The 21,838-nt window shown below is 42.2% G+C and overlaps 1 protein-coding gene and 1 long non-coding RNA gene across 9 annotated transcripts in view; both read right to left on the reverse strand.

Annotated features, from left to right (window-relative positions):
- Positions 1 to 412: 412 nt before the first annotated feature.
- Positions 413 to 7,672, reverse strand: LOC103234598 (uncharacterized). 3 transcript variants are annotated; one of them, XR_012093180.1, is made up of 5 exons: positions 5,642 to 7,672; positions 4,160 to 4,198; positions 3,342 to 3,379; positions 2,360 to 2,417; positions 413 to 838 (listed from the first exon to the last, which is right to left on the reverse strand). It is a non-coding gene; the product is annotated as an uncharacterized lncRNA (long non-coding RNA). The 3 variants fall into 3 exon arrangements; XR_497658.3 differs by having other exon boundaries at positions 413 to 2,417; XR_012093179.1 differs by lacking the exon at positions 2,360 to 2,417 and having other exon boundaries at positions 5,642 to 7,670.
- A 1,738-nt stretch (positions 7,673 to 9,410) lies between these two features.
- ZNF383 (zinc finger protein 383) overlaps positions 9,411 to 21,838 on the reverse strand; it is a 29,735-nt gene continuing 17,307 nt past the window's right edge. For all 6 annotated transcript variants that reach the window (XM_037991284.2, XM_037991282.2, XM_037991279.2 and 3 more), the window contains one exon: positions 9,411 to 15,695. In XM_037991284.2, coding sequence (XP_037847212.1) covers positions 14,500 to 15,695 — 1,196 coding nt within the window. In that variant the 3' untranslated portion in view covers positions 9,411 to 14,499. The remainder of the gene's footprint in view (positions 15,696 to 21,838) is intronic.

Raw genomic sequence — 21,838 nt, forward strand, 5'->3', positions numbered from 1 at the left:
TGTATTGCAAATAAATGCCCAACCAAGACAAAAACGCACGTCACATCTTATAGGAAAAGACTGAAATGAGGGTGAGAGGAAAACTGTGATCCTTGAATGTAAGACAGAAAAAAATCAGGGCAGGATGTTAAGGAATTGGAAATAATTCTCCAAATTAACGGAATATGAGACAGAAAGAGGAGAGAGAGAGGCAATAGTCTCCCTCCAGGGGTGTGGGGGTATCTCCCTTTCAAGGGGCTGTTTCCTGTATTAACTGACTCTCCATTAAGAAAATATATATATACTGACAAACTATATTGTACCCCATAAATAGTATATGTTTGTTCAAAAATATTTCAAAGAAATTTTTTTGGCTGATTTTTATCTATCTTCTAAATTGTATATATTTATGGGGTACAAAATGATGGTATGATTTTTCATTACAGTGTGGAATGATGAAATCAAATTAACCTACCCATTACCTCAAATACTTGACCTTTTTTTTGTGATGAGAATGCTATTTATCACTTTCATCATCACCTGCTGATGACATCCATGCTAGGGACAGGAAAGGCTCCACACGCCCCACAGACTCCCTCCAATAGACACTGGGGGTGTGAAAGTAGATGGGAATAAAGGAGGAAGAGAGAGCAGTGGGGATGTACATAAAATCACCCTCCAGAGCTGTGCTGTCCAATAAGGCAGCCACTTGCCACATGCGGCTGCTGAGCACTTGAGACTGCTAAGGCCAGGCGCGGTGCCTCATACCTATAATCCCAGCACTTTGGGAGGCCAAGCCAGATGGATCACTTGACGTCAGGAGTTCGAGACCAGCCTGGACAACATGGTGAAATCCTATCTATACAAAAAATACAAAAATTAGCCAGGTATGGTGGCATGCACCTGTAGTCCCAGCTACTAGGGAAGCTGAGGTGGGAGAATCACTGGAACCTGGGAGGCGGAGGTTGCAGTGAGACAAAATCATACCCCTCACTGTACTCCAGCCTGGGCAACAGAGTGAGACCCTATCACCCTATCTTAAAAAAAAAAAAAAAAGGTCTGGGCATGGTGGCTCACACCTGTAATCCCAGCACTTTGGGAGGCCAAGGCAGGTGGATCAGCTCGGCCTTCCAAAGTGCTGGGATTACAGGCGTGAGCCACCATACCCAGCCTCTTTTTAACTTTTCTAAAGTGACTACTAGAAAATCTAAAATGACGTATGTGTCTGGCATTGTATTTCTACTGGAAACCTCTGCTCCAGAGAGAAATGGTCTCTGGGGAGGCAGAAATACGAGAACCACAAGAGAGGTGGATGGAGGGAAGTGACAGACACATCTGGTGGGTACCTTCAGGTGCTGACAGCGGGAACCCAGGAGATTCGGGTGTGGACAGGCCCCATCTATGCGAAGCAGGAGAGGAGCATGGCTGACACTAGGGGTGCTGAGCTGACATACAGAACTATTCAGCTTTATAAACATGTGAAAAACATACCGCTAAGTCACTGACAACCCACAGAACAAATCGTAACAGAAATGAGAAATACACTTAGGAACAAATGAAATGATATATAAATATCCAGTATGAAAACTGGCTGGCTTAAGAAACAGGCCTTTTCTCTCCAATACAAGTTCAAATTATAAGAGAAATGAGGGCCCAAATCAAAAACCCAAGATTGCTGTGATGCTTCATTTTGAAGCAGGAACCTCATTTTCATGCTGGGTTTGAAGGTGCCCTCTACTGTCCCCTCTATTCTTTGCCCTTTTTGATGGAAAGTTGCCTTTCTTGTTAAGTTAGAAATCCGTAGCAGAGAGAAGACTGAGGAAAAACCAAATTTGGGTATTTAAGAAAGTAAAGTTCAAAATGACCTGCTAAAGAGAATGAATCTTGATGGAAAATATAAAATACTTCTTTATGAACATGAAAGAAAATTCTAACAACCAAAATGTTTGGAATTAGGGTAAATAAAATGGCAGTTTAATCCTCCTGAAGGAATTTTAATTTATCACTAACAGTACTTTAAAGCTAGGGGTAGAAAATTATTTTTATAGCTTTTCGCAAGCATTAAAGCTAAAAATCCAAAATCAGGTCTTTCTCTGATGGGAACGCCTCCTGAAAACAGAAGAAGCCTATAGGACTTTAGCCTGGAAACTACTCAGGGAATCTGGAATATTTCCTCAGGGGTTATCTACAGTTGAAACCTGGCAGTAATTAAAAAAACAAAACAAAAAAAACAGACAACTTTGGGATACGGCTGGAGGTCTACAGGTGGGTCATTTTATATCCTGAGGTCTAAACAAGATGATTATAGCCCCTTAAAATGATGTAAACAAAAGGAGAATAAATTGGAAGAGAGCACAGATGAGTGGTTTACAGGGAGTACCTGCTTTTTTTCCTCTGGTTTTCAGGTCTCCTCGTTGCTGAGGGATCCAGCCCCAGCTCTAGACCAAGAAATGGGAAGATTTTAGAGTGACTAATGATCTATCATCTACAATTATTAAACATTCTCAGCAGTTTATGCAAAAGATAACAAAACTACTGCAGATAACTAAGACTAGGTAATACATATACTATTTCCCAAATACCTACCCACAAGCTGAACAATTTTTTTTTTTTTGAGACAGCCTTGCTACGTTGACCGGGCTGGAGTGCAACGGCAAGATCTCAGCTCACTGAAATCGCCACCTCCTGGGTTCAAGCGATTCTCCTGCCTCAGCCTCCCAAGTAGCTGGGATTACAGGCGTGTGCCACCACACCTGGCTAATTTTTGTATTCTTAGTAGAGATGGGGTTTTGCCATGTTGGCCAGCCTAGTCTCAAACTCCTGACCTCAGGTTATACACCCACCTCAGCCTCCCAAAGTGCTGGGATTACAGGTGTGAGCCACCAGGCCCGGCCAAGCTGAACGGTTCTAAGCTGCTGGGATCATTGCCTCTATTACCACCATGACATCAGGTCACAACCAAACCATCAAGCATGAAACAGAATGTTTCCACTCCTAATCCACTGTGTGGAAAAGCCCAGAGCTTACCCACTGGGGCGCCGCATCAGAAGAGGCGCACATGCACCGGGGTGTGTTTTTTAATGGAGCGATCAAACTTCCATCCCCACAGCTCCTCTGTTCACAGGCACTGCAGTCCGTGGCCTAATGTCCTTTGGGGGACATAGTGGGAAGGTAACCCACATGCCAGTGGAAAGAGACACTGTGGGACTTTGCCCTGATTTCTCAGGGGCCTTTTCTCTTTTCCCTTTGGGTTATATGTAGACTTCCCCACTGTCCGCCTGACCACTCTCGTGCAGCCCAAAACCATAGCTAAAGTCACCAGCTAGGCTTTCTTGGTGTAACTACTGAAAGGTGAGCCTTACCTGTTCAACCTCTAGAGAGATTCATCCAAAATCTGGACCTACAAGAATAAAAAAACAAGATTTGCCTGAGTATGTCTGGCCTCTCCCTTCCGTGGGATGCCCTTAAGAACCATCAGCCCCTCTTTGCTCAACAACTCCTTGTGACCCTCCTTCAGGATCACAGGGCAAATCCCATTGGCTCCACACACTATAGCACAGTACAGACACACAGAGAAAAAGACCCAAGAGAACCCACTTTAATACAAAGTCAGGGAGGGGTGTCCACCATGAAATGTTCAAGCTTGCAGTGGGTGGCAGAGGTAGTGGGTCCTGAGACTCTCGATCCTAGTGGAGGTGGGAGGTGGGCATTAGGCTTTGAGGAGACGTGTAGGCCAAATTACATCTGTGCAAACTCATGCACAGTGAAATTTACACCAGGTCGGGTGAGGTGGTTTAGAAATGACAGAAAGCCGAGGAAGAGGCTGACAGTATGGGCTTCTCTATAAAGTATGAGGACAGTAAATGAGAGCAACAGTCCAGGAAGTGTTTATAGCGGCATTCCTTCAATTAACAGGGCAAAGTTAGAGCAGCAAGGACCAGATGGGGGCCAGGCACTTCCCCTGGGGCAACCGGTGTAAACTTGGAAATCAGTCACCCTCGGTGTCACCATTTTCCTCGCGATGAATTAAATATACAGAGAAGTTCACTGATGGGTTCGGCATCAGAAAGCTGATAAAGGCTGGCTCTGAATCTAAATAGTGGCTGTTGGTTTCCCAGGCATATACCGAACGCTCATTGACTAAAAATCACCCTCACTTGGTAAGCGCAAAGAAACTCACTTTCCACATCCAAGTTATCCGTTCTGGTGGGTATTTGCTCTGTAAATTACATACGACAGAAGAAAAAGAAAATGACAACTCAGGGAAGTAAACACACATCTAAACTCATGAACAGTAAAATACAGGAATACAATCCCCTTGAGAATTCATCAGAATATCCAAAGAAAATGCAATATACATGAGGGTAAAAAGGTCATTTGGCAAAGCCTGCAAAGTAAGTCCAAAATCTGTTTTACAAGGATTTGTAAAAAAAAATACGTATATACGTATGTGTATATATACATATATATGTATATATGTGTGTCTATATGTGTGCGTGTGTGTGTGTGTGTGTGTATATATATATTTTAGACTGAGTCTCGCTCTATGCCCAAGCTGGAGTGCAGTGGCACAATCTCAGCTCCGCTCACTGAAACCTCCGCCTCCTAGGTTCAAGCAATTCTCCTGCCTCAGCCTCTTGAGTAGCTGGGATTACAGGCGCCCACCACCACGTCCTACTTAGTTTTGTATTTTCAGTAGAGACAGGGTTTCACCATGTTGGCCAGGCTAGTCTCGAACACCTGACCTCAAGTGATCCACCCGCCTCGGCCTCCCAAAGTGCTAGGATTACAGGTGTGAGCCACCGCGCCCAGCCCACCAACTAAGATTTTAAAGGAATTACGAAGACAGAATCATTACCGTTATAAGAAAATCAAAACTCACTTTGGGAGGCCGAGGCGGGCGAACCATGAGGGCAAGAGATCAAGATCATCCTGGCCAACATGGCGAAACCCCATGTCTACTAAAAATACAAAAGTTAGCTGGGTGTGGTGGCACGCGCCTGTAATCCCACCTACTCAGGAGGCTGACATAGGACAATTACATGAATCCGGGAGGTAGAGGTTGCAGTGAGCCGCGATCATGCCACTGCACTCCAGACTGGCAACAGAGCGAGACTCCGTCTCAAAAAACAACAACAACAACAACAACAAAAAACTAGGATTATATATCATAAAGGAAATCCCAAAACCTCCTTAGCTGGCTGTTTCTCACAAAAGTTACTCCGTATATTATACGTGCCCCAAAAATAAGATTTTAAAGAAATTGGGGGAGAAACTGCTACTAAGGTACCAAAACCAGGAATTTAATTCCTTTAAAACAATTCCAAAGTAACTTGCTATGCCTTTCACAGAAACGTCTCAAAATAAGTGTTTTATTAAGCCTGAGAAGTTGCTGTTGTTAGGACAACCAAAACTAAAAATTGGTTTATTTAGTAACAACAACAACAAAAAGCCATTTTAACTGGCTGTCCTTATCGAACACATCCCACTAAATAATACAACTGGCAAAAAGTGGGATATTTTAAAGGTCGGGGAGCCATATTATAAACATAATCTAAACCAGGAGTTAATTTTATTTAATAAACCTAAACGCGGCAGTCACTCCCTCCCCTCGGGGCATTCTGCAACAAAACACCTGCTGAAAAATAAAAGGGTGTTTTACCTGAGTGGGCTGAAAAGTCCCCGTTTTTATACCTTTAATCTCTAGATCCTATGGGTCAGAGGTCGTGAAACTACATCAGCCCCAGTCTGGGCGCCCATGAGACCTGTGGACGGCCGGAGAAAGGCCTGGACGCAGCCTGGACCCCAGTTTCTGCCGTGGCGATGGCCGACTGAAGGCCAGGACTCCCCGACGCTGACCCTCCAGCGTCCCATGTTTGGCAGGCGCTCGGCCGCACACCCCAAAGTTGCTGGGCCACGATTCCCGCTGTGCGCCTGGATGGCACCTGCAGACCCAGCGTGCGCTGGGCTCCTGGATACTTGGGGGCGGGCTTCCGGAAACGGTGACCAATGGGAAACGCGACCAGCTGTTAATAGGCAGACAGTCCGTATCCAGGCAACACAGAAAGAAGAGAAAGTGGCAGCCAGACTTAAGTAGACAGATCTTTTAGCCAATGGATGTGCAAGATAGGGGAGGTTTGCTCCATATTGGCCATTAAGAAGCGCTTAGGCCGACCCGCCTCCAAGTCCTGGGAGGACAGTTCAAATTATGGAGGAGGGGGCAGGTGCTAGGCAGCAGTGGCAAGGGGAGTAGCGGGAAGTAGGGGGAGCACGAGATCGTGTACCTTTGCCGCTCAGATTACCAAGCCTGTGACTGAGAATCGGTGTCTTCCTTGCAAGGTTTCAATCTGAGGCTCTTGGGAAGAGGGCAGAGTTGGAGACTGATGGAAGCGCGGTGGGGAAAGGAGCGGGTGTAGGGAGAGTGGAGAATGTCAGTCAGGCGGTGTCTTTATTCCTGGCACCTCACTTAGCCTGCTCGAGTTTCTCAATCTATTCCAGGAGCACTCTCTTGACCCTGCAGGGGCCTGAAAGGGAATGTTGGTCGCCAGTGTCTGCTTTCTTGGACTGGATTGGAATTGGTCCCACGAATTTAGGCATTCTGATACATTGCTGCTTTTAGACTCACTTGGTTTTTACATTGTGCTTTCTTTTCCCCTTTCCCTTCAGGAATTTAAAATGTTCTTTGCTCTATCTATTTAATTATATATGATTGCCTTGAAGATTTCGGCTTGAATTAAAATTACATATATGTTTTTTGCCTGTCTTTATTAATATTTAAAAATACTAAAATAACACATGTTCATAATGAAAATGAAATATTACAAATAAATATAAAGGAAAGGCAGTATTCCCCCTCCAGTCCCACTCTTGAAATAATGAGTTAACAAGTTGATGAGCATCTTCCCATGATGTTCTCCACAATTCATGTATTTGCACACATACAGAAGCATATACAGTAGTCCCCCTTTAGCCATGGTTCTACTTCTCCCAGTTTCAGTTACCCACAGTAAATTGTGGTCTGAAAATATTAAATGCAAGATTCCCGAAAGAAACAATTCATAAGCTTTAAATTGTGGGCTGTTCTGAGTAGCGTGATGAAATATCTCACTGTCCTGCTTTGTTCTGCCTGGGATATGAACAATCCCTTTGTTCAGCAGATGCATGCTGTATGCGCTACCCATAGTCGGTGAGTAGCCAACTTGGTTATCAGAATGACTGCCGCAGTATCACAGTGCTTGTGTTTAAGTGACTCTAATTTTTACCTAATGATGGCCCTAAAATGCAAGAGTAGTGATGCTGCCAATTTAGATATACAGAACAGGAGCCCTAAAGTGTTTTCTTTAAGTCAAAATGTGAAAATTCTTGACTGAATAAGGAAAATAAGTCGTGTGCTGAGGTTGCTAAGATCTATGGTAAGAACAAATCTTCTAGGTGTGACAGTGTAAGGAGGAAAAATAAATTTCTGCTAGTCTTGTTCGTTGAACACCAAGCTCAAGGTACAGCCACATGTGTGGTAAGTGCTTAGTTAAGATTAAAAAAAAATTAAATTTGTGCTTGGAAAACAAGCAGAAGTATGTTCTGATTGACAGCAATTGGGTCAATACTACCCACACTTTCAGACATCCACTGCGGGTCTTAGAACACATCTCCTGCAGGTAAGGGAGGGCTACTATGTAACGTTTGTTTTTTTATTATAAAGCATTTTCCTTTTTTAATATAACAATCTGCCTCAGATACCACTTAGGTACAAAGATATTAGGATACCTTTATAGCAGATAAGGAGCTAACTCATTCTTTCTGAGAGTTAAAGTATCTTCCATTATATGAGCATTTAAGATATTAAAGTACTTTTGCACCAAAAATAATGCTAATTTTTTTTTTTTTTTTTTGAGATGGAGTTTCACTCTTGTACCCCAGGCTGGAGTGCAATGGTGTGATCTTGGCTCACTGAGAACTCCGCCTCCCCGGTGCAAGCAATGCTCTTGCCTTAGCCTCCCAAGTAGCTGGGCTTACAAGTGTGTGCCACCACGCCCCGCTAATTTTTCTATTTTTAGTAGAGATGGGGTTTCACCATGTTGGCCAGGCTGGTCTCAAACTCCTGACCTCAAGTGATCCACCCACCTCAGCATCCCAAAGTGCTGGAATTACAGACGTGAGCCACCACGCCTGGCCTGTAAATATTATTTTACTTATATGACTTTTTACTTCTGCTGGGACAAACTGCACGAGTAAACAAATATGTGTATGTTAGCCAGGCACAGTGGCTCAAGACTGTAATCCCAGCACTTTGGGAGGCCGAGACGGGGGAATCACTAGGTCAGGAGATCGAGACCATCCTGGCTAACACGGTGAAACCCCGTCTCTACTAAAAAATACAAAAAACTAGCCAGGCGAGGTGGTGGGCGCTTGTAGTCCCAGCTACTTGGGAGGCTGAGGCAGGAGAATGGCGTAAACCTGGGAGGCAAAGTTTGCAGTGAGCTGAGATCCAGCCACTGCACTCCAGCCTGGGCCACAGAGCCAGACTCCGTCTCAAAAAAAAAAAAAAAAAGTGTATGTAATGTAATATATGTATATATAATTATACATGTGAATATACAACTTAATATACACATGTACATAAAATAACATACACAATTTAACATATACACAAATATAGGCTGGGTGCAGTGGCTCACTCCTGTAATCCTAGCACTTTGGGAGGCCAAGGCAGGGGATTGCTTGAACCCAGGAGTTTGAGACCAGCCTAGGCAACATAGTGAAACCCCATCTGTACAAAAAACACAAAAATTAGCTGGGTGTGGTGGCATGCACCTGTAATCCCAGCAACTTGGGACACCAAAGCGGGAAAATCATTTGAGCCCAACAGGTGGAGTTTGCAGTTAGCCGAGATCATGCCACTGTACTCCAGCCTGGGTGACACAGCGAGACTCCATCTCAAACAAAAAGTCAAAAAACAAGTGATGCTGGTGAGGCTGTGGAGAAAAGAGAATACTTATACACTGTTGGTGAGAGCGTAAACTAGTCCAGCCAGTGTGAAAAGCAGCCTGGAGATTTCTCAAAGAACTTAAACAGAGCTACCATTTGACCCAGCAATCCCATTACTGTGATCTACCCAAAAGAAAAGAAATCATTCTACCAAAAAGACAAATGCACTTGTATGTTTATCGCAGCACTCTTCACAATAGCAATGATATGGAATCAACCCAGGTGCCCATCAGTGGTAGACTGGATAAAGAAAACGTGGTACATCAAGCTCATCCAACCCACGCCCCATAGGCTGCAAGTGGCCCAGGATGGCTTTGAATGCAGCCCCGCAATCCACCCTCATCCAAAATGCACAGCAATGATTGGACATGTTGGCTATGTTTTAAAGACCCTTCAAGTAGGAAGTAAAGGGTATAAATGAATGAACAGTGATACTGCAGCAGATAGGATAATAGTCCAAGTTTATTTATAAAATATATCCCATTCTGTCAAATACTGCTAAAAAAAAGAAGGGTTCATCTAGAAGATGTTGAGGTTAGATCACACATTTTCATTGACAGAACTTCAGTTATTTGAACTTTAGCAATCCCATGTGAATTATACTGTATTGTATTCCAAAAATCCCATGCTATCCACATCTATTTGGTTCCTGAGTTCAGATACTAAGAAATACTATGTTATCTAAATCAATTTGATTTTTAAGTTTCAGAAAGTAGAAAGTTTATCAGAATTGTTTTTTCCTAAATTCATAATGTGACAAGTATTTATTTTCAATGGGTTACTAGATTTGATTTGCTAATTTATAATGCTGTATTTTCATAACTGTTTCTGGACAAATTGTTTTGGGTTCTTCTATAGGTTTTAACATCAGGATTATGACAAATTCATAAAAATAGATAATTTGCTATCTCAGTCTATGTCCTGGAAGAGTTTCCCAAGACATTTCATAGATTTCACTTATAAAATCACTACCTTGGTGTCTTTTTTAGTGTAGCAATTTGACATTTAAAATATTTTTTAAGAAAAATTTTATTTTATTTATTTTTGAGACAGAGTTTCACTCTTGTTGCCCAGGCTGGAGTGCAGTGGTGCGATCCTTGCTCACCGCAATCTCCGCCTCCCGGGTTCAAGCCTTTCTCCTGCCTCAGCCTCCCGAGTAGCCGGGATTCCAGGCATGAGCCACCACACCCGGCTAATTTTTTGTATTTTTGTAGAGATGGGGTTTCTCCATGTTGGTCAGGCTGGTCTCAAATCCCTGACCTCAGGTGATCCGCCCGCCTTGGCCTCACAAAATGCTGGGATTACATGCGTGAGCCACCGTGCCTGGCCGGTCTTATTTTTTAAGTAAGTTTATTCTGGAGAGAGGTCTATTAAGATTTTACACCTCCAGTTAATTCTGATGTCATCAACTTATTAAAAATCACAGACATTTTCCAGATTTTCAGATACATTATAAACATGTCTATAATACCAACTTTTAAGTTTGTTGTTTTTAATTTTTTTCTTTTGGTAGAGATGAGGGGAGGGGGGGTCTCACTATGTTACCTAGACTGGTCTTGAACTCCTGGCCTCAAGCCATTCTCCTACCTCAGTCTCCCAAAGTGGTGGAATTACAGGCATGAGCCACTGTACCCAGCCTTAAGTTTTTAAATTGATATCAAATTCACACAGCATAATATTCACCCTTTTAAAGTGTATAGTTCAGTGACCTGTAGTATATAAACAAAATTGTACAATCTTTACCCATTCCACATTTTCATTACCCCAAATGATACAGCTCTTTTAAGTTTAAATATATAGTCATTTCAATTTCTCATATACAATATTGTTTGTCATCCTTCTTTCACCTCTGGAATCACTAAAGTTTGTCTCCTTTTTTTTCTCTTCCATCAAATATCAAATTTTGGATTTAGATCCAGTTTTTTTCTTTCAATTATTTCTGCCTTTTAAAATAATACTACCTCCTTCCTCCCACAATTCATTTCAGCTTGTTTTAGTTTCTTGGGTTCTATATTTTATTTATTCTTCCTAGAATACAATATATGCATGAACATTAGGTTATAAAACTTCAAATACAACTTTTACTGCCGCTCGCAGGTTTTTCAATTGTTTTCATTTTCGTGTACATTTAAATAATGTATATTTTAGGGATTTATTCCTTAGTCCATGTTAATTAAGAGGGAATATTGAATTAATAATCAGATATTTGATGGCTATCCTATTGTACTGCTTCTTCTGGTCAAATAATGTGGCCAGTATGTTTTCTGCGTTTTGGGGGGAAATATTAGAAAAAATGTTATAATCTCTTCCTGCTTTATTGACAGCTGTGCTTTCTACTACTCATCATATTTACAGGGTTTCAGATTGGTATGCTTTTATTTATGTATTTTGAGACACAGTCTCGCTCGGTCACCCAGTCTGGAGTGTGCAGTGGCGCAATCTCAGCTCACTGTAACCTCTAACTACCAGGTTCGAGCAATCCTCCCACCTCAGCCTGCTGAGTAGCTAGGATTACAGGTGTGCAACACCATGCCTGGCTAATTTTTTTTTGTATTTCTAGTAGAGACGGGGTTTCACCATGTTGGCCAGGCTGGTCTCAAACTCCTGACCTCAAGTGATCCACCCACCTTGGCCTCCCAAAGTGCTAGGATTACAGGTGTGAGCCACCGTGCCCGGCCTCAGACTGGTATTCTTTATGTAGCATAAAAGATGAAGTCTGAGCAAAGACTATGCACACATACTTTTTCTCTTCCTTTTAAAATTCCATGCTAAATAATAATGATGGGGAAAGTCTTCGTTATACTCATTACAAGTGTTTGTCTTTTTCCACCATGAATTATAAATTTCCCAAAGGTAAACAACATGGTTAAAATCCTTTCCATAAATCCTAATGAAGATACTTACAATAATGAATATATCACTGATAATAGTGGAAAACTTTTACTAAACCTATATTATGTGATAACAGTTTGAGGCACTTTACATTTATTAATTCAATGACTCTTCACAGCAATCCAATACATACAGCCTGATTATATATACCCAGACATAATTTTTTAAAACACCACTAATGGCCAGGCGCAGTGGCTCACGCCTGTAATCCCAGCACTTTGGGAAGCCAAGGCGGGAGGATCATGAGGTCAGGAGTTCGAGAGCAGCCTGGTCAATATGGTGAAACCCTGTCTCTACTAATAATACAAAAATTAGCTGCGCATGGTGGCACACGCCTGTAATCCCAGCTACTCAGGAGGCTGAGGCAGAAGACTCACTTGAACTTGGGAGGCGGAGGTTGCAGTGAGCTGAGATTGCGCCACCGCCCTCCAGCCTGGGCAACAGAGTGAGACTCCGTCTCAAAAAACAAAACACCACTAATATCTTTAAGAAAACATAATTGTCCGGGCATGGTGGCTCATGCCTATAATCCCAGAACTTTGGGAGGCCGAGGCGGGTGTATCACAAGGTCAGGAGTTTGAGACCAACCTGGCCAACATAGTGAAACCCTGTCTCTACTAAAATTACAAAAATTAGCCAGGCATGGTTGTATGTGCCTGTAGTCTCAGCTACTAGGGAGGCTGAGGCAGGAGAATCACTTGAACCCGGGAGGCAGCAGTTGTGGTGAGCCGAGATCATGCCACTGCACTCCAGCCTGGGCAACAGAGTGAGACACTGTCTCAAAAAAAAAAAAAAAAAAAAAAAAAAAGAGAAGAAAAAAAAACAACAAAAAAATTAATACCTGGATTGATAAACAACACTTTCATAAGTGTTGCTTTCTAGTATGGCATTGGGATTAGGATTGATGTAAAGGAACAAAACAAGCTCACAAGGAGAAAATGTGGATAATTTTAGCAATTAAAATAAATGTTTTAAAAGTAAAAATGAGTATCCAATGAGGTCACCTCTTTTTTTTTTTTTGAGACAGAATCTCACTCTGTCCTCCAGGCTGGACTGCAGAGGCACCATCTCAGCTCACTGCAACCTCCGCCTCCCAGGTTCAAGCGATTCTCCTGTCTCAGCCTCCCAAGTAGCTGGGATTACAGGCGCATGCCACCATGCCCAGCTAATTTTTTGTATTTTTAGTAGAGACGGGGTTTCACTGTGTTAGCCAGGATGGCGTCAATCTTCAGACCTTGTGATCTGCCCACCTCGGCCTTCCAAAGTGCTGGGATTACAGGCATGAGCCACTGCACCCAGCCGAGGTCAGCTTTTATAGCTGCAAAAATTCAGAGGCAACCATAACGGGAATAGTCATTTTAAAGTCATTAAATATGTCATGAAAATAATAAAAATCCATATTTACTGAAATGGCACTCATGAAATCTTTGGCATGATAAAAGCAGTGAAAGGTACGGCATGCATATCATAATTACACTTCCTTAAAAAAGCAGAGTATAGCATGATTTTCTCTACCAAACTGAAAGTAGCCATCTATAAGTATGATTACAATTAAGTTTGGCTTTTTAGCAAGTTTTTGTTTTGTGATTTTGGTTTGACAATTAAAAATGTAAATTTGTAAAATAAAAAGGCCAGCCGCAGTGGCTCACGCCTGTAATCCCAGCACTTTCGGAGGCCGAGGCGGGTGGATCACCTGAGGTCGAGAGATGGAGACCATCCCGGCTAACATGATGAAACCCCGTCTCTACTAAAAATACAAAAAATTAGCTGGGTGTTGTGACACATGCCTGTAATTCCAACTACTTGAAAGGCTGAGGCAGAAGAATCACTTGAACCTGGGAGGCGAAGGTTGTGATGAGCCGAGATTGCACCATTGCACTCCAGCCTAGGCAACAAGAGCGAAACTCCGTCTCAATAAAAAAGGAATAAAGCCGGGTGCAATTGCACACGCCTGTAATCCCGGCACTTTGGGAGGCCAAGGCAGGTGGATCACCTGAGGTCAGGAGTTCGAGACTATCCTGACCAACATGGAGAAACCCCATCCCTACTAAAAATACAAAATTAGCAGGACGTGGTGGCACACGCCTGTGTGTGATCCTGGCTACTCAGGAGGCTGAGGCAGGAGAATTCCTTGAAGCCGGGAGGCGGAGGTTGTAGTGAGCCAAGATTGCGCCACTGTACTCCAGCCTGGGCAACAGAGTGAAACTCCGTCTCAAAAAATATACATAATAATAATAAAATAAAACAGAAAGATTAACACCGACTTCAAAAAGTTAAACCTCCACAAGGAATTTAAAAATATTAAAGGTCACACAATTCAAATGGTGTGATACTGGTGCAAACACAAATACACGGATCAGAAAAGATTGCCCTAAAAACACAAGCAAATATAAACAAGAGTATAATGTGTCATCAAGAAAGTAGAACAAAACAATGAACCAAAGAATTACAGAACAGCTGGCATTGGTATGTGACTGGAGGAGAGAGGGAATGTCAATTTAGACTCCGAATTTATAACCTGGAGTGAATACATTGGATACAAAATTTAAATACAAAGTTTTAAAAAAACTGTGGAAGAGGGTAACTATCAGACATGATTTTTGGTTTAAAAAATGAGGAAGGTGACAGGGGCTTTAATTTTTATTATTCATTAGTATGAATTCCCTGATGACGAATGAGATCCGAGCCACTACTAAATGCCTTCCCACATTCCTTACAGTTATAGGGCTTTTCACCAGTGTGAATTCTCAGATGTCGAGTAAGGTTTGAGCATTTATTAAAGGCCTTTCCGCATTCATTACATTCATATGGTTTTTCATCTGTATGAATTCTCTGATGCTGGAAAAGTTGTGAGTTCTGAGTAAAGGCCTTCCCACATTCAAGACATTCAAAGGGTTTCTCACCAGCGTGAATTCTCTGATGTTGACGAAGCTGTGAGCTCTGAGTAAAAGCCTTTCCGCATTCCTTACAATCATAGGGTTTCTCACCAGTGTGAATTCTCTGATGATTAGTAAGTGCTGAGCCACTACTAAAGGCTTTGCCACATTCCTTGCACTCATAGGGTTTCTCACCAGTATGAATTCTCTGATGTTGAACAAGCTTTGAGCTCTGGGTAAAGGCTTTGCCACATTCCTTACATTCATAGGGTTTCTCACCTGTATGAATTCGCACATGCTGAAAAAGTTGTGAGCTTTTAGTAAAGGCTTTCCCACATACCTTACATGCATAAGGCTTTTCACCAGTGTGAATTCGCTGATGGTCAATAAGATTTGAGCAATAACTAAAGGCCTTTCCACATTCCTTACATTCATAGGGTTTCTTACCGGTATGGATTCTCTGATGTTGAGAAAGGTATGAGCTACAACTGAAGGCCTTTCCACACTCCTTACATTCAAAGGGTTTTTCGCCAGTATGAATTTTCAGATGCCGAGTAACATGTGAACCACAACTAAAGAATTTCCCACACTCTTTGCATTCATAAGATTTTTCACCAATATGAATTCTCTGATGTTGAATAAATTGTGAGTTCTGACTAAAGGCCTTTCCACATTTCTTACATTCAAAGGGTCTGTCTTCATTATTCATTATTTGCTGGAGAGTAAGGAATGTCTGTTGAATAAATGTGGGCATGTATTCAGGAGTGAATATTTCTTGACTGAAATGCCCATTTGGATATCCCAGTTGTTTTGCAAGGCGGCTTCTATATTCCAAAACATCTCCAAAACTGGAGTACTCAAGGCCATGCTTTGTAAGTCCCATTATCTCCCTCTGGCATAATTCTATTTCATAAACTTCCTTCTTTAGAGATAATAACTTGGTTTCACACATCGATTCCAGATCTAAAAGAAAATAAAATGGTAAATGTTTTTTCCTATTTGTGAAAAGTTAAACTTTTATAATAGAAATGGAAAAATTTAAGAATAGTATCTACTAGGAAATGACACAGGGTTCACAAGGATATCTGTGTTATCTGAAAAAATGGACAAGACAGACAAATAAATTAGTAAGATAATGCGGGAAGCAGGGGAAGGTAACTATGCAAATAAGTTACTACAATGATACTCAAATACGGATGTGGATCAGAATCACCTGGAAAGGCTGGTAAATATACAATGATTGGGCTATTTTCCATATTAAAACATGACTAGCCATATATATGATATATGATATACATGTCATATATGATATACATATATCCATATAAGTATGCATGTGTGTATATAAGTATATCATACAATATGTGTAACATGAAGTGGGTCATTTTCTAGCCTCCATTAAAGGTCTCCTGAGAGAAATAAATGCGTACGGGGAAGATTCCTTGGCTCTCAGGTACAATAAAGCCCCACACTGAGCTTCAAAAACACCTGGAATTTCCTGACAGGAGGTCTTTGTTATGCTAATAAGGTAGTTCAAGGTGGGACCTTAGAAAGCTTCAGGGTGGGGTCTGATTACCTGAAACACTAGCTTGTGATTAGAAGGTTGGGATTTTCAGCTGCCTGATCTCTGAGGAGAGAGAGGCTAGAGATTGAGTGGCCAGGGATTTAATCAATTGTGCCTGTGTAATAAAACCTCAAAAAAAATGCTGAGCAGTAAACTCAGTGGAGCTTTCTGGTTGGTAAACACATTGATGTGATAGGAGCAGGACAAACTGACTCCAAAGGGAGAGGGCATGGAAACTCTGTCCAGTTTCAGATCTTGTTCAAACATGTATCCTTTATAATAAAACTGTAGCTTTAAATACAGAGCTTTCCTGATTTCTATGAGTCACTCTAACAAATTATTGAACCTGAGACCTTGGAAACCCCTTAATTTATTGCTGTTAGCTGGCTGACCTGCAGGTGGCCCGGGGACTCCCAAGACTTGCAGCTGGCATCTGAAGTGAGGACAGTACTATGGAAGACTATGAGGGCTGCACATTCTGAATAGTGTCACAGGTGAACTGCAGTATACCCAGTTGGGGTGGAAACAGAATAAGTTCTTTAATAAAGGATACAGTGGATACAATATGAATGTGGTGGCCGGGCATGGTGGCTCACGCCTGTAATCCCAGCACTTTGGGAGGCCGATGCAGGCAGATCACCTGAGGTCAGGAGCTCCAGACTAGCCTGGCCAGCATGGTGAAAGCCCGTCTCTACTAAAAATACAAAAATTAGCCGGACATGGTGGCATGTGCCTGTAATCCCAGCTACTTGGGAGGCTGAGGCAGGAGAACTGCTTGAACCCAGGAGGCGGAGGCTGCAGAGAGCTGAGATCGTGCCACTGCACTACAGCTGGGTGACAGAGTGAGACTCCGTCTCAAAATCAAAAAGAAATTGGTAACAGTGGGTTATTCACATGAGGGAAGAGCTAGATGTAAGTCTAATGTATTGAACGAATTTGATGTAAGTGTGTAAGTGGCAGATAGGGAAACTCAGAATATTTTATATGCTGGGGATTTAATGGAAATATTGTTTGCCTTGGAATTTTGAGATGCTGATCTTATGGGAGAGGAGACTTGCTCATGTACCACCACAGTGAATGAGAGAGAAGACAGCTAAAGTTTAAGGAAGATGGAAAGAAATTAAGACACAGTACAACATACTGCCATAGAAAGATAACAGGAACCAGAACCAGATTGATGAGAGCTGGCTGCCAATTCTGATACTTAATTGTTGTGTGCCACAAGCAATTATTTAACCTCTAAGCTACCATTTCTTCACCTGTAAAAGGGCAATAGTCCTTAACTCATGATTACTGGGGGGTTACAGGAAAACGCATATACATGTTTTGGAGTAAAGTGTTCAGGTATTATTATGAAACAATTTCTTACTAAAAATGGGGATATTAGGCAAATTAAATGGTATGAAGATATCAAAATGAAGCCTATTGGAGTATCTCGAAACAGGAAGAGGGAATTAATTCCAACACAATCTTTTTCCTCCTATCTCTATATGATCTTGCAATAACTTTTTTTTTTGAAACGGAGTCTCACTCTGTCACCAGGCTGGAGTGCAGTGGTGTGATCTCAGCTCACTGCAACCTCCAACTCCAGGGTTCAAGCAATTCCCCTGCCTCAACCTTCCGCGTAGCGGGGACTACAGGCATGCACCACCACGCCCGTCTAATTTTTTGTATTTTAGAAGAGATGGGGTTTCACCATGTTGGCCAGGATGGTATTGATCTCCTGACCTTGTGATCCACCCACCTCGGCCTCCCAAAGTGCTGGGATTACAGGCGTGAGCCACCATGCCCGGCAGATCTTGCGGTAACTTTTATCTAGTTAGGCTCCCAAGTAAAGTTTTAAAACTGCCCTCTTCTGTCTTCCACTGCCAATGTCATCTTCCAAAGCAGAATCAACTCTTTATCCAGACCAGTGAAGTAGCCTCCTCAACTAGTCTCCCCACCAAGCTCTCTCACCCTTTAATCTATTCAGGGAATAATATCATTTGGCTTAGGCTTCCACAGCTCAAAGTCCAAACTCCTCACAATCTCCTGCAAAGGCTGAATGCTGTGGTTCCTGCCTGTCTGTCCAAACCCTGACTCACACTCCACTCCTACTTGATCCTGGGGCCCACCAACACAGGCTTTTAGTCTTTCAAACACACCAAGCTTTTCCCCATCAGAGCCTTCACAGGGATTCTTCTCTCTCCCTGGAGTTTTCTTCTTTAGTAAAACATTAAACAAGACCTAGTGGCAAGCCTACATTAATTCTGAAGTAGGAATGAGCATAAATATTTCAATATGCCTACAATAACAGTAACATAACATGAACGTATCTGTGATTTCCATTAACGTCAAAGTCACAGGAACGACTACTACTACTACTACTATGGTTTGTCCCATACACCATGATAGGAAGAAATGTTATATCTCAATTAGAGGTTATTAAATATAAAGACGTATTTTTGAGCTGGGCACAGTGGCTCATGCCTGCAATCCCAGCACTTCAGGAGGCCGAGGCAGGTGAATCACAAGGTCATGAGTTCAAGACCAGCTTGGCCAATATGGTGAAACCCCATCTCTACTAAAAATACAAAAATTAGCCGGGTGCACTAGCAGGCTCCTGTAATCCCAGCTACCCAGACAGCTGAGGCAGGAGAATTGCTTGAACCTCGGGGGTGGAAGTTGCAGTAAGCCGAGATCACACCCCTGCACTCAAGCCTGGATGACAGAGTGAGACTGTCTCAAAAAAAAAAAAAAGAAAAAGAAAAGATGTATTTTTGATTCTCATCCAAGTTTATGGACTCCCTGAATTCTACCTAAAGGAATCCAAAGTTAGGAACCCCTAGAGCAAGAATGATCCTTTACAAATATGATCATGCCATTCTGCTAAATCATTCAATGGATTTACACCTCATTCGGAATAAAATTCAAGGTCCACAAGACCCCAAATCATCTACAGGTAATCCAATTCTCACCCTGACCTGCACCCAGCATGCAAACACTCATAAGCCTGCTACTTTCCTGATCTCCTCTTCTACAATTCCTGCTTTGCTCATTCAATTTCAGCCACAATGGTGGCTGCCAAAAAGCTCTGAACTCTAGTACTTGGTTCTTCCTGTTCCCTTTGCCTGAATCTCTCCTAGCAGATATTTATATTACCTGTTCCCTCACTTCAAGTCTTTACTAAAAGAACACCTCATCAGAGGCCTTCTCTAGCCTCTCTTCATAGCACTTATATATCACTCACCACCTGACATTTCATATACACATGGACATATAATATAGAACTACAACGTATTAATATATGATATATTATTTATACTATACCAATATATTAGTTACATATAGATAAATACAAATGATATATAATTCTAAAAATATATTTATATATTATATAATATTAATGTCAAGCTAATATTGTTTTATACATATATACTTGACATTCATTTTATTTTCTGCTATGGTTTGAATGTCTCTCCTTCAAAATTCAGCTGTTGCCAATGTGATAGTATTAAGAGGTGGGGGCCGGACACAGTGGCTCAAGCCTTTAATCCTAGTACTTTGGTAGGCCCAGGTGGGTGGCTCGCTTGAACCCAGGAGTTAAGAGACCAGCCTGGGCAACAAGGCGAAACCCTGTCTCTACAGAAAATTAAAAAATTAGCTGGGCGTGGTGATGTCTGCCTATGGTCCCAGCTACTTGGGAGGCTGAGGTGGGAGGATCACCCGAGCCCAGGAGGTTGAGACTGTGGTAAGCCATGATCCTGCCATTGCACTCCAGCCTGGGTGACAGAGTGAGACTCTCTCAAAAAAAAAAAAAAAAAAAAAATTTCCAAAAACAAAGAGGTAGGGTCTTTAAGAGATGATCGGGCTTTGAGGACCCATCCCTCAAGAATGGGTTTGGGTGCTCTTATGAAGAGGCTTGATGGAAGGAGTTGGCTCTCTTGCCCCTACTGCCTTCTGCCACACAAAGATGCAGGAAGGCCCTCATCAGATGCCAGTGCCTTGATCTTGGAATTCTTAGCCTCCAGATCTATGAGAAAATAAATTTCTGTTCCTTATAAATTACTCAATGTGAGGTATTCTGTTGTAACAGCACAAAATGGACTAAGACATTTTCTCTCTTACCCTCTAGAATGTAGGCTTCAGAAGCGCAGAACTTTAGAATGCCTTCATGAATACTATAGTCCCAGCCCTTGGACCAACACTTGGTGCATAGTAGTGCTCAATAAGTACTCTTCTGGTTCTCCTACTTCATCCCAAATCTCTCCTGCTCTGTCACCTCTTCCTTTTTAATATAGGCACAGAACCTTTTTTTTTTCTTGGCCCCAACAATATCTCTATACATGGTGACTGCAGTCACTTCCAAGGCTCCACCTATACTTCAATAGGGATTAATTCCACTTCTACATAGTTAGCCTTTGACTTTCTGCTAAACTCTTTATCTCATTTCTCTTTTATACTACTCTACTTTGTGGAAGTCATATATGTATATATTTTAGCACCACTTTTGGACCTTGAGTTCGTAAAGGTAACACAATTAGTAAACTGTAGCACCTGGAAGATTCCCTTACACAAACCAGGAAATTTTAAAAAGTTTGATAAAGGAAACATTGAAGACAGTCTGATAAAACAGGTCACTGAGAGGCAGCTATAATGAAGACCACTACTTGGGCAAGATGTGTGTGTGCATGTGCGTGTGCGTGTGTGTGTGTATTCACCTGTGTGTATACAGATGCAATTCCATTATTTTGGGGAGTGGTAGTAGAAAACATCTGTAGAAGTCTAAAAAATGCAGAAGAGGGGCCGGGCGCAGTGGTTCATGCCTGTAATCCCAGCACTTTGGGAGGCTGAGGTGGGTGAATCAGGAGTTTGAGACCAGCCTGGCCAATATGGTGAAACCCCATCTCTACTAAAAATACAAAACTTTGGTGGGCACGGTGGCACGTGCCTGTAGTCCCAGCTACTCAGGAGGCTGAGGCAGAAGAATAGCTTGAACCCGAGACGCAGAGGTTGCAGTGAGCCGAGATCACACCACTGCACTCCAGCCTGAGCAACAGAGTGAGACTCCATCTCAAAAAAAAAAAAAAAAAAAAAATGCAGAAGAGGAAGAAAAAGAATTAGCCAGGCATGGTGGCACAAGCCTACGGTCCCAGCTACTTGGAAGGCTGAGGCAGGAGACTGCCTAAGCCCAGAAGTTTGAGCCTACAATGAGTTATGATCATGTCACTGTACTCCAGACTGGGTGACAGAGCCAGGCCCTTAAAAAAAAAAAAACAAAAACAGAGCGAGAGTAAAAGAAGCTAGCAAGCAGCTGAATCTAAAATATGGGTAAAAGAGGGTTTTTTTAAGAGGAGAAGTGAAAGGTACCTTCTGCTTGAAATTAAGAGGAGAGTTGGAGAGGAGTAGAAAGAGTGGTAAGTGAGGAAAAGGGCGAAACAGGTTACTTAACAACTATGCTAAAAGGACTTCATTTTCTACACTGGCCTAGTTTCTTGATGGGAGCTTCAGAGAACATCTCAAAGGTGCTGTTTCCTCCTGACCGGCTGAGTTCTGACCTGTC

The sequence above is a fragment of the Chlorocebus sabaeus genome, chromosome 6, assembly GCF_047675955.1.
Source record: "Chlorocebus sabaeus isolate Y175 chromosome 6, mChlSab1.0.hap1, whole genome shotgun sequence".
Taxonomy (NCBI): domain Eukaryota; kingdom Metazoa; phylum Chordata; class Mammalia; order Primates; family Cercopithecidae; genus Chlorocebus; species Chlorocebus sabaeus.